General features: G+C 48.2%; 2 protein-coding genes across 2 annotated transcripts in view; one reads left to right on the plus strand and one right to left on the minus strand.

Annotated features, from left to right (window-relative positions):
* The window catches only part of LOC135222073 (uncharacterized), a 60,191-nt gene extending 49,164 nt beyond the window's left edge, over positions 1-11,027 (minus strand). The window contains exon 1 of the mRNA XM_064260234.1: positions 10,677-11,027. Within this exon, the coding sequence (XP_064116304.1) occupies positions 10,677-10,818 (142 nt within the window). The 5' untranslated portion in view covers positions 10,819-11,027. The remainder of the gene's footprint in view (positions 1-10,676) is intronic.
* LOC135222072 (protein O-linked-mannose beta-1,2-N-acetylglucosaminyltransferase 1-like) overlaps positions 1-13,594 on the plus strand; it is a 65,212-nt gene that overhangs the window by 37,928 nt on the left and 13,690 nt on the right. The gene's annotated exons all lie outside the window — the stretch shown is intronic.

Consider the following 13,594-nt stretch of genomic DNA (forward strand, 5'->3'; position numbering starts at 1 on the left):
CCACTAGCACCAGGTGAGGACGCACCAGCCGAAGCTGATGCACCTCTGGTCCCCGTCGACTTCTTCTTTTGCAGAAGAAGCGACGGGCCCCACGCCACCCGAAGGAACAGGAGGACCAGCAGAAGAGCTCCCCAGCTCGCCTGAGCGAGCCGGGCCTTAGAAAGATCCCGAAGGAGTCTCTTAGGGGGGGAGGAGGCAACCTTCTTCTTCTTCGGCTGTTTGGCCTTAGAAGTCGAAGGGGAAGGAGAGGAGGCAGAGGCAGACGACGAAGAAGACGATGAAGACGACTACGACACCTTCTTCCTCTTCCTCTTCTTCTTCGCCAGGCTCCGCAGGACAGACGTCAGGTTCTTCCATCCAGGAGGGAGCCGGGTGGCAGTTGCCCGAAGCACAACGGGCCCGAACTGCACCTGTCCGGAAGGACCTGAGACTGTTACAGCAAACACACAGCAGGGCGCGGGAACGGCAGGAACAGGTCGGGAAACAGCAGGAACAGCAGGAAATAAAATTGAATGTGTACTGAAAAGGAAAGAGTCGCTGGAGCGGACACAGGTACGCGAGGCACGGCAGGTACTAAGGGAGAGCCAGGCGTCCTGTCGACAGTCACCGACATCGTGGCACTGGCGGCAGGTCCCAGGGGGGTACTCTTGGGGCAGCGGAAGTCCGGGGTCGGCAAAGGAAAAAATCCAGGTGGTGGTGGCATCGTCCTCTTTGGAACGGCGGCAATTGGGTTTTTTGTACTGCCACCGTGGGTGTCACCGACATTATGTGAGGCGTATATAGATGTGGTGGCATCTCATACGCAGGGGTAGTTAATGTGGTCGTCGTAGTGGTCACCGCACCATGAGTGACCACGGCCGACCCCGCCAACCGCTGCAGCAACCCTGGATGCTGGGCACTCCCTGCAGTCCCAGCGACTCCCACACCTTGTCCCAAGTCGTCCTTCGCTGCTGGCACACCTGCGGAAGCAAGAGTCGGGTTAATAGGAGGGGCTTCCCGCGCCTGGGGGCGAAATTCCCCCCCCAGAGCGGACAGAAAGACCCCGAATACAACTGTACGTCCGGGTAGCGGGCGCCCTCCTCCCCCACACTCGACGGTATCGAGAGAGAGACTGACTCCCCACGCACCCCCCCGCAGGGGAAGGCGCAAAGCGTGGGGGCTGGCCGGGAGGCAGGAAAGAGGACGAAGTGTCCGTCACCAAAGGAGTCACTGGACTTCCGATGACTTCTTGGCCGGCCTAAGTCTCCTTATTCCTGCCCTCGTACAGCACCCACTGCGCCTCGACCAATCCATACAAACCATACATGGCTCGTTACGAGAGCACTCTCGCCCTCGACAACGAGTACAAAACTCGTGGGGGTTCCACTCCACAAAAGGGACCTGAACCCCACATTTACGTCCCTCCCGCCCGGGCAACACTCTAGGGCGACTGGAGGGCGCGGTGAAATTTCAATTTCCTCTGATTCACTCATTGTAATCAATTGAAATAGAGAAAAAAGTACTTACTATCACTCCTGATACACAGAAATAGAAACCAAATACTCAAGAATTGAAGCAACGACAAGCGGGCAGAGCGATGGCGAACACGTCCTTCCCACACACGGCCGAAAGCAAAAGTGATTTGTTTACCTCCCAGTCGCTCGGCGCGCGACGATCGGACAAGCAGTTAAACTACCGTTCTCCTTGTTCGAAGCTTACGACCGTTCCAGCTGCCGCTAGCTACTTCCTATTGTTAAAGGACCGATGGTTTGTATTACGTATCGGAACAAAAGTACATTTATAACGCGTCCTGACCTCGGAGATGGGCATCAGACGGGACTTGTGTTGGTGAGAAACAGAGCTAAAGATCTCTACTCCGGTGTCAGGACGCGTTATAATGTACTTTTTTCTTGGGGTTGTACACATTGATCGTACATGGTCCGCCCCTGTACCATGCGGTTTTTTACCCTAATCATAAATATGTAAAATATTGATGTTTTACCTATTTATTTACAAAATTATGTAAGTGCACGCTTCGTCGTCTTCTTTTACCAAAACAGCTGTTTACTTAAAAACGTCCTGGTAAGGGACCGTGTTCCGATGTTGTGATGAAAGTGCCCCAGCGTCTGTGGGTACAAGTGGGAAGGTTGTTGACACAAGCGACTCCATAAACATCGAGATGGCGTCAATCTTATAAGTTACCTAATCGTAAGTAAAAATTTCAGAAGCGTTTTGGTGAGATTTCCACTGCCATGGACACCCTTTTCACTACCCTCTGTTTAAATATGACAATTGTCGAAAATTGCATTTTTCCTAACTATACAAACCTGAGGTCCTTTAAAACAATAGAAGTAGCTAGCGGCAGCTGGAACGGTCAGTAAGCTTCGAACAAGGGGGGAGAGGAGCGGTAGTAACTGCTTGTCCGACAGTCGCGCGCCGCGCGACTGGAGGTAAACAAATCAACTTTTGCTTTTGGCCCATGCAAAATACGCAGAGTGAGGGGGGGTGGCATGAGGAGGGACTATATGTAAAGGACCTCAGGTTTTGTTTATAGTTAGGAAAAAATGCAATTTTCGACAAATTGTCATTTGTTCCGATACGTAATACAAACCATCGGTCCTTTAACAATAGGAAGACTCACTTCTGGTTGGGAGGAATCTGAGTCTTTTGATGAAACAGACTGGTGTTCGTCATCCCTGGAATGCCTCCCTGGTCGTAAGAGCGAGAGGAGGGATCCAAGCCTCTGTCCGATTGATCGGGGTGTGGCACCGCAGGATCAATGGTCGACCTCTGGGCCGAGTACTAAGAGAGAGGCAAGCGTATTCTTCGTACCAGCAAGCAAAGAACTGTTCCTGTTTGCAAGAGGCAACATAAAAGTATGGGTTGTCTCAAGCTGGCATCCACTTCCTCCCCCTTATTGGAGGAAGTGGTGGATATTACGCTCCTATCCCTAGTGAAAGGGATAGGATGGTGCTCTGTTGAGTAGCTCACCTGCATCTTGTCCTTATCCAGCAGGGTGACGACCGTGTCCCTCTAACCACAGGTAGAGGGGAAGAAAAAGATGGGAAGAGGAGCCAGTCACACTCTCATTCACCATCCATTCTTACGGTCACACCAGGACTCGATGCTGTTCAGCCCTGCGAGGGGTCTTGGGTTCGCTACACAACGTGTTGAGCAGCCCCACCGGGACGGGTCCCAAGGAAAAAGATCAAGGACCTGTGGGCAATATCCGAAGTAGACAGGAAGGGCATGTGGTCTGGTTGGACCAGACCCCCGCCCCTGCCCTTCCAGTACCTTGCGCCAAGGAGAAGTTCTTGTGGACAAGGCAGCATCTCCTTCGCATCGAAGGCGGTGAAGTCCTTATTAGGGGGGATTAGTGAACGACTCGAACCAATCGTCAGGGACCGAAGGGTTCTGAGTCTTCGCTACGAAGTTCGGTACGAAATCGAGCGTCACGGATCCCCATCCCCTGGGTGCCTGACTTCGCAGAAGTCATGCAGTTCCTCAGAGGAAAAGAAGGAAATAGTCGCATGACCTATCCCTCTTCTCTACTTCGGTGATGTCCAGTACCCATACTGGTCTGTCCGTTAGCAACGAAGTCTCTCGCATCCTCCTATCCCCATGCAGCGAAGTTCTCGGTAGTGGATAGGACACCGACACTCCATGGTGGGTGTCAATGGTATGGGTACTGTGACAAGCTATTAAAACGAAGTAATGGTTGCTGTGTAACAACCGAACTAAGTCAACAGCGTAATTCGTAACTGACTCGGGCGCTCTGACAGCTGCCGACTGACTGCGTTCGGTAGGAGGCAAGTTGTCAAAGCATCCGAGTAAGTCACGTGACCTTCGCCTTTAAAGGGTTATGCCGAGAGACCAAACAAATGATGTATTTGTTTGTCACCAATGCCGGACAGCGAGGGTGATGATTCTCTTAAGGCATGTACCCAACAGGCGAAAGTCAATGGCCTTCTAGAAGGACCGAGGTACCTGAAGGTAAAAAACATCTCATGTTTGTTGAATCTCAGCTAAGGAGAAACAACACTATGTACCGTTGAACGACGAAGGTAAGATATTTGAATGCAACCTACGTATTAAACAATATGAATCGAGAGAAGGATCTCAAGATTCATAACCTGTGCTTACAAATGATGAAAACGCTAACCGCTATTTCATTGCTGTCGGTGAGAAGTCGTAGTTGCAATGAAAAAAGCGGGGCGTTCTTCGGTAATGAAAACACAGGTGAAAGCCGCCTGAAAGAACTGCTTCTCATGGGCTGAAACATTTGGAGGTAGAGCTGTCAGGTCGGAGAGTAGGGGCGATGTCTTCTGGACACATCTTGTAATTCGGGTTCTTGAACAATGAACAATTGTACACCTACGAATACGAGATATTTTGAAGACAAACTGCAGATGTCTGCAAAATCATTCGCTTATCGCAGTGCGATGCAGCGGGAGACTTGTACAGACTTCTGTACCGTGCGGTAAACAGAAAGATGAAAGAGTCCAAGAGATATCTCTGTTGAAAATTCTCGCAATGTCGAAGGCGATGGAATCTAGCGTCACCGCAGTAGATGGTCCTTCATTATGCGAGAATCCCCGTTAATCAGAGACCTAAGTCCATGATTGTATAGGCAGAGATACGGTTCGGTAGTCAATCAAGCAGGGGAGAGAGAGACATACATGACGTGAATCTCGGAGGCCCAGCTGATACTGAGCTGCTATGAGGCAGTTCAATACGCAGTGGTTGAGCCTGCTGACTCCGTCATCCTGAGTTGCCAGGTAATCCATTATTCCACGAAGGAATGCGTTCGGCTAGAACAAATACCGAGCATAAAAGATATGCTCGGGCAATTATATTTAGGCGAAACGAATTTCGGTAAATATAAAAGTTGAAATGGTGTTGTCGTGACAAAACCATAAGTATATAAAATTGAAACTGAAAACTCCTGGGAGGTTGCAGGCAACCCCGAGTTGCAGTTCAAGTTAGAATACTTCTCGTCTAAGGTCGCAATCCGTTAGGAATAACTAGGTGATATGCGCCTACCCCTCGGACAATTCAACTGCTTCTTAGCAGGAATAATGTCGCTGGAGGTTAATATAACGTAGTATATTTGTAGGATTCTGAACAACGATCTCCATCCTAAATTCTTTCCTTCAAGAAAACAAAATAAGGATTGGAGATCGACCACCTTCGTTCTCTATTAAAGAGAGTGAAGGAGAAGTCTTCCTCGAAGGAAAGCTTCAATGGTGAACAGAATACTAAGACGATAGTTCAAGCCAAACTGGATATTCCCCGTCCGATCTCCTCTATTCCAGGTTGGTCGCCTACTGTGAGATAGTTTCTTTCAGCAGCAGTCTTCTTCACAATGCTAGAAATTCCAGGAATTCGAGATAGGCGAGGTTCCCGATTATCGTGTAACATATCGGGGATTCTCGTCTCGCTCACTTTGGACCGTGGTCTCGCGTAAGTGTTTGAAGATCGTAAAAAACTCGAACACTCTGAATGCGCTAGAAAATTCCGTAGAATTCTAAGCAGTCTGCGAAACCCCCACCGAATTCGTCAAACGATATCGGCTGGTGGTCCTCTCGATTCCCGTAGAAATCGAGAATGGAGCAGGATTCCTCCTCAACGACCGGGGCTTACGTCAGGTAGGACCCGAAGGTCCCCCCGGTAGCGCAGTCCCGAACGTGGGATCCTACAAAGAAATTCTCTGTAGGATCCTTCCCCTTTCCCTCGTAGCCGTAAGGAGAGAGGGGTGGATGTGGAAGGAATTTGGTTGGATACTCGCTCGCCTTCCCCAGTGGAACTAGCAGTTGGAGAAGAGTAGGAGCAGCCATCGCCTTGCGGCGATGGCCTCTCAGAGTCTGGGAAAACGTATCGTCAGGAGAAAACGTTTTTCCCGCGGAGGGTTACGAACTTCTCACTGTAGGTAAGGGTCTGCCGCCACTGTGAACGTCGTCGGGGTGGGGGGCTGATCGACACCTGACAGGAGAGAGCCGAACCGTCTCCGACTCATTCCAGTCCTCGTCGAGGTCGAAACCTCTCAGGAGGACCGAAGGAGTATTTAAATACGGTGTCCGAAGACACGTAGAAAACGCCGGCTGTCGCAGTAGAGGAGGTGGAAGTAGCTTGATTCGACCGGCCCAGAACTGAGAGAGCCTTCTTGTCCGGAGACGAGAGACACTGGTTCGAGACAGAATCGGCAAGCTCCGATCGCGGCAGACCCACCGTCGGTTTGGGTTCCCTCTCGGGCCCCAAAACGACTCGAGCAGAGACGTGGGCTTCTGCTGGGGCTGGAGCGGCAATCCTTCCGCAGGGTCATTATGCTGACGAATCAGCTTAATGACTTCTGCAAATTCCTCTGTATCTCGGGAGTAAGTTAACCCGGCGTCTTGCGGGTGTAATAGGACCGTCCCAGTCCCTCCAACAAGAATAGATCCCTAGATACTCCTCCTTCAGAAGGAGGAAGAGCGGCAGACCCCTGACGGTCGCCTCCAGCTAATTGCGCGTATGTCCTGGTCGGTCCTAGAACCGTGCCTGGTCCATACGGCGTCATAGCGGGGTCGCGAGCGGCGCACCTCTCGCGATCACTCATAGGTACCTCGCTCCTCCCGGCGTAGCCCGAGGAGGTTGAAGGTACAGGAAGAGGCAGACCTGACGCTCCCCCCTAGCTCGCTGGCAGGACCAGCGTGCTTGGAGGGCTGCTGCCGATCGTCAACCCGCGGTGGCGGATCGAGCAGCATGCCTATCCTTGCGCTCGCCTGAGGCGAGAGGCTTGGCTAAGAGAACGTCGACGCTGATCCTCAGCGTCAGGCGAGCTGTTGCTGGTTACCGTCTCCGCCCGGTCCCGATGGGACGCTGGCGTCAGGTGACCTGCTAGGCTCGCTGTCACGGTGAGACCGGCGATGCGTTCACGTCCGGTCTCGGCGCGTCGAGCCGCTGGTACCAGCCGTGGCTGGTACCGACGAGCCGCGGGACCCCTTCCTCGCCTCAACCCGTTATGGGGAGAGGCCGACCTGACGCTCCCCCCTCGCTCGCTGGCAGGACCAGCGTGCGTGAGGGCTGCTGCTGATCGTCAACCCGCGCGGTGACGGTCGAGCAGCAGGCCTAGCCTTACCGCTCGCCTGGGGCGATTGGCTCGGCTGAGAACGTCGAGACCGATCTCTAGCGTCAGGCGAGCTGCGCTGGTCACCGTCTCCGCCCGGTCCCATCGGGAGCGGCGGAGGCGGTTGACCTGCTAGGCTCTGTGTCGCGTCGAGACCGGCCAGCGTCCATCTCGCCGCAGTCAAGTCGCTGGTACCAGCCTTGTGGCTGGATAAAGGCTGGCAGGACGGGGGCACTCCTTCCTCGCCTCAACCCGTGGCTGATCAGCGACCGTCACGTTAGCCCGAGCAGCCAGTGATCGCCTGCCGAGAGCGTCCACTGGCCTGGCGAGAGTTGTGTGCACGACTCTCGCCAGTCTTCTGCTCCGCGCGCTCGTCTTGACGGCGAGCGAGCTCGGCGTCAAAACTTTGGCTGGACGGTCTTCTTGGAAGAGCGTCCACTCGGGTGCTTCTCGAACGAGAAGCGGCCGAGAAGGAACCTGGTTTAGCGGCAGACCCGCTAGCACCAGGTGAGGACGCACCAGCCGAGGCTGGTGCCCTCTGGTCCCCGTCGACTTCTTCTTTGCAGAAGAAGCGACGGGGCCCCGTTCCCGAAGGAACAGGAGGACCAGCAGAAGAGCTCCCCAGCTCGCCTGAGCGAGCCGGGCCCCTAGAAGATCCCGAAGGAGTCTTCTTAGGGGGGAAGGAGGCAACCTTCTTCTTCTTCGGCTGTTTGGCCTTAGAAGTCGAAGGGGGGGAAGGAGAGGCAGCGGACGACGACGAAGACGACGGACGACACCTTCTTCCTCCTTCCTCTTCTTCTTCGCCAGGCTCCGCAGGACAGACGTCAGGTCTTCCATCCAGGAGGGAGCCGGGCAGTTGCCGAAGCAACAGGGCCCGACTGCACCTGTCCGGAAAGACCTGAGACTGTGACAGCATCACCAACAGCAGGAACAACAGGAACAGGTCCAGGAACAGCAGGAACATCTGAAATGTGAATGAGCAGCAGGCACCTGATCTGAAAGGGAATGAGCGGCTGGGACAGCAACAGGTACGGCAGGGCACGGCAGGTACCACAGGAGAGACAGGCGTCCTGTCGGCAGCTACCGTCATCCTCGGCACTGGCGGCAGGTCCAGGGGGGTACTCTTTGGGCAGCGGCAGTCCGGGGTCGGCAATACAAAGAACCCAGGTGGCGGTGGCACCGTCCTGATTGGCACGGCAGGAATTGGTTCTGGATTGCAGCCGTGGGTGTTACCGACATGACATGTGGTGTGTACACCAGGTGCGGTGACATCTCATATGCTGGTTTGGTCGAGATTGTGGTTGTTGTAGTGGTTACCGTATCATGAGTGACCACTGCCGACCCCGCCAACCTCGCTGAATCAACCCCTGCAGTCCCAGCGACTCCCACACCTGTTCCAGGTCGTCCTCGCTGATGCCAAACTTGCGGAAGCAAACAGTCGGGTTAGTTAGAGGGGCTTACCTCGCGCCTGGGGGAGAGAAACCCCCACCCAGAGCGGACGGAAGACCCCGAGTACAACTGGACGTCCGTTACCAAAGGAGTCACTGGACTTTCCGATGACTTCTTGTGTCCTCGTACAGCACCCCCACTGCGCCTCTGACGAATGCATACACGTTACACAGGGCTCGTTGCGGGAGCACTCTCGCCCCCGACAACGAGTACAAACCTCGTGAGGATCTACATCTACATCCAAGGTCGTCTCCCACGGATGTAGCACCTGCGGTAACATAGATAGATTAGTAAGAGGGGTTCCCTCATGCACGGGGGGAAGACATGCCCACCCCACGAACGCAAGGAAGACCCCAAATACAAAATACAATGAAGAAGCTGAGCGGGGGGCAGGAAGGAAGACGAAGAATCGGCTACCAAGGGAGTCGCGGGAGAGCTTTCCGACGACTTCCTGGCAGACCTTCGCTTCCCCCACCCCCGCACAGCAGTGAAAAGTAATATGAAAAAAATGAAACAGAATACTGCCCTTGCGATCACTTCATAGAACTTAAAAGGAGAAAAGATCAATTCCCGGGTAAGAACGGAAACTTGATCTAATAATATGATTGCTATCATAAATATATATGAAATGAAAGAAACAGAATACTGCACTTGCGATTTCATTTCACATAAAATCGTAAGGATCAATTCCCGAAAATTGATCCAGATTAAATTTCATGCAATCAATAAATGAAAATGAAAAGAATATTGCAATTGCGAATCCACTTTCATTGCATTCTATTATACAAAATTAAAAGTTCGTGCCGAGCGCAGTCACTCTCGGTAACGAACGCACAGGCAAAAATATAATGAAAAAAGTACTTACATTTTTCAATTACACCTTCGCCCAAATACATGACTCGGCGCAGAGCGCGCCCGCCCTCGGCACCGAGACATAATTCAAGGGTTCATAATTAAGTAATGAAAATGAAAACAGTGTACTTACAGTTTCATTTTCAAGTCAAACAAACCATTAGTAGAAAACACAATATAAACCAAAGCATACGACGATTGAAGCGGGCAGAGAGCGATGAACGAACACGTTCCTTCACACCCTGCGGCCGAAAGCAAAAGTGATTTGTTTACCTCCCAGTCGCGCGGCGCGCGACTGTCGGACAAGCAGTTAACTACCGTTCTCCCCTTGTTCGAAGCTTACGACCGTTCCAGCTGCCGCTAGCTACTTCCTATTGTTAAAGGACCGATGGTTTGTATTACGTATCGGAACAACTTAAAATTTGGCCTTAATTTCTAACTTTGGAGAAAATACTTACTTCGAAAGGAGAGTAGAGGACTTTAGCTCCGTTTCTCACCAACAAGAAGTCGCGACTGATGCCCATCTCTGGTGTCAGGACGTGTTATAATGTACTTTTTCGGAGGGTGGCATGCATTGATCGTCGTTGGCCTGCTGCAGGCCACGCGGTGTTTTCCCCTAGGGACCGTGTTCTGATTGTTGTGATGAAAGTACCCAAGCGTCTATGGGTACAAGGGGTGTGCGGATTTATCACAGGAAATGGGAAGTTTGTTGACACAAGCGACTCCGCAAACATCGAGATGGCGTCAATCTTCTAAAATATTTAAGCGTAAGTAAAAACTTCGAAAGCGTTTTGGCGGTATTTGCACTGCATTGGACACCCTTTTCACTACCCTCTGTTTAAAGCTTTAAATTTGGCCTTAACTTCTAACTTTGGAGAAAATCCTTACTTCAAAAAGGAGAGTAGAGGTCTTTATAGCTCCGTTTCTCACCAAGCAAGAAGTTGTGGAACTGATGCCCATTCTACGGTGTCAGGACACGTTATATAGGTAAGTATATACTTTTTCAGAGGGTGGCATGCCATGACCGTCGGTGTGTTGGGCCATTCCATGCGGTTGTTTACCCTAATTTCTAATTTTGGAGAAAATTACTCACTTTGAAAGCAAAGTAGAGGTCTTGAGGTGTTGCTCTCACTACCATCTCCATGTCAGGACGTGTTAAAGTACTTTTTCGGAGGGTGGATCAACAAACAGCCAAGACTGGATCAGCTAGTCCACTCGGTTGTTTCCCCTAGCCTAGTACCTTAGTAGGTAGCCTAGGGTGTACCCTGATGCGATTGCCAATACTACTTACCTATGTTATCGGCTACAGTTTTACTTTTCATGGCAGCCTCACTTCTTATACTATCCACTGTATCTCTCAGGTCCACATTATTCAGGGTGACCGTCTCTGAACTTTTCGACTTAATGCGTAGACCTAGATATAAAGTAGCCATGATTGAGTGATCTTTGTTTACATTAGTAAGCAGAAGTGTTCTGTTCGATTACGATAGAATAGATATGTATTACTGTGTTCGGGATTTGAAGGGGTACGAGATGTTGCTGCTTTTTAGTTTGCCATTTTCCCACTCCCAAGAAAGGCTCCAATATTAACCTTAGTGATGCATTTTAGAAGCATTTGCAATTTCATATAAATCTAATGGACTATCTTGGTACAGGCTCGGTAGTGCACTGTGCAAATAGAACTGAGGCAACAACGGTATCTTTACACATACGTACAGGCAATTGGTATGGTGCTTGCCGTTATCAGAAGCATGGTAAAAGAAAAAATTATATATATATATATATATATGTATATATATATATATATATATATATATGTATATATATATATATATGTATATAATATATATATATATATATATATATATATATATATAGTGTGCGTGTGTGTATGTGTGTGAGCTTGATGTACATAAAGCTACTATAGTGCTGTTTCTAGTATTGAATTTTAGTTTTGCGAGCACTGTAAATACAATTGCAAAATAAGAATTTTAAAAGGATTTATTCAAAATTTTCATCTATCATCTATTGAATTCGTGAATTCCCCTTATGTCAGCCGTCACCATTTTGGAGAACTCAGAATTTAATTCTTGACATTCTACTGAATAAGCGGGCAGTTTCACAGACTCATTGTAGTTACGTTTAGCTCAACTAAATCATTCTGCTTGTATATGTGGCTACAGGGTTATCGGAGGCTCAAAAATTCTGTTACATTGCACCTTGTCTTGCTCTTATAACCATTGTTCTTGAACCTGGTCTGTACCCAGGCCTTTCACAGTATTGAAATTGATGTTTTATGCTTGATAGTGTACGTAAGTAGTTTCTTTCATCTACCTGGTATATGAATTTTTTTTTATCATAAATTGGCTTTTATCTATTATTATGATTTTACCAGATAGATAAGGGTACGTTGCCATTGGTTAGTATATGTACTTTGCAACTTATTGTCATTACTCTTTGGAAATCTCTTGTGGTAATGTTTGACGGAAAAACAAAAAACGAAAAATAAATAAAAACTTTGTCTTGAAGAACAGTTTTCCGCAAATTCCAGAACTTCATGGATATTTATTAGTGTGACAATGACTAAAGCTAACTGCTTATTTGAGAGTTTCAATGATGTTATATGACTGAGGAAGAGTTTTCACAAATGTGTTTACAATATCTAAGAAGACTCAGTTGCATAAAGAAAACTACATATCGTAGTTTTTATGCTGTGCTTTAAGCAGCCTAAACCTGCACAAAACGAACATAACATTAAAATCTGTAGCAAATTCCTGGTTACGGAGATATACACCACCTTTTGTTTATATCTTGATATAAATTTCCATGGGGCTGACACCAAACACGGTTCCTGTGAGAGTAGCTGCGGTATTATGAAAATTGAAAATCTCCCGAATAATTTTAACACGAGCCATAATGATAGGGAGCAGGGGAACAAATATGGCCACTTCATAAGCACTTGATTGTGTCAATACCCAACTTATGAACCCCTCTGAAGGGAATTGTGGGTCAGTGGTAGTTTACACGTTCGGAAAACTAAACCGACATTCACATCTGTTTATTAAATTGGCAATGGCCAGAAGAATGTTTGAAACGATTATTACAAGGAATTAGCATGTCTATTTTTAAGCTATTAAATATTTTCTTAAACTGGTTGTTTTTCCTTATAGTAAAAAATTTACTTAAGACGAATTCAAGGCCAATAAACGCTTCAAGCGCAGACGTTCTCCAAATTCAATTTATGGCGGTACTTCCTTATAAGAATAATAGCGAAAGTTTCCTCCTTAACAAATAGAAGTAGGTAAATTGTGCAGCTTAAGTTACCCATCAAACATTTCAAAACGTGTCGGCTATTTTACCTGAATGAGGTAAGCTATAGGCCTATGGGTCGAGTGTGTAAGCTAACACATTGTAATCCCTTCATGACGGTAATATATATATATATATATATATATATATATATATATATATATATATATATATATGTGTGTGTGTGTGTGTGTGTGTGTGTGTGTGTGTGTGTGTGTGTGTGTGTGTGTGTATATATATATATATATATATATATATATATATATATATATATATATATATATATAATTTAAATCAGAATAGGGAACACACCAGTTGCAAAAATGAGGCAGATTTATTCTGATGTGTCATCATAAACTTGTGCCAAATTTCTATCTCCTTTTCTTGGGCTGAATCGATGAAGAAGAAAGCCAGATGCCAGAAATCAGCTGACTGACCCTTGAAAACAAACATAAATCATGTCTTGGTCGCTCGTAGAATTATGTCTCAACAGATCGAAGATAAAAGTAAAAATAGCTATAAATTGATCACAAAAAACCGTAAATTTCTCACTAGCTATCTTGGTATAATATCCCTAAAATTATATCACCCTTGCTGCTTTTTGAATTTCTTTTACTAGCTACCTAGCCTACGTATTGTTTATACCTAGGTACTAGCCTAGGTATTAAGGTAAAGGCTACCTAACAAACGATAGTTTCCTCCGGGGTCTGTGCTTCGTTAGGCATACCTATAGGTACTAGCTACCTAGCTATCCTATACTAGGTTATACCCTTTAATATATTTTTTGTTTACCGAAAAATTATAATTACTGACTAGCTATAGCCTAGGCCTAGGCATCCTATTTCCGTGCGGCCGTGTTCTAGAGGTATGCTACATTGGTATAGAAAACACTTCCTACCT

The sequence above is a fragment of the Macrobrachium nipponense genome, chromosome 3, assembly GCF_015104395.2.
Source record: "Macrobrachium nipponense isolate FS-2020 chromosome 3, ASM1510439v2, whole genome shotgun sequence".
NCBI lineage: Eukaryota > Metazoa > Arthropoda > Malacostraca > Decapoda > Palaemonidae > Macrobrachium > Macrobrachium nipponense.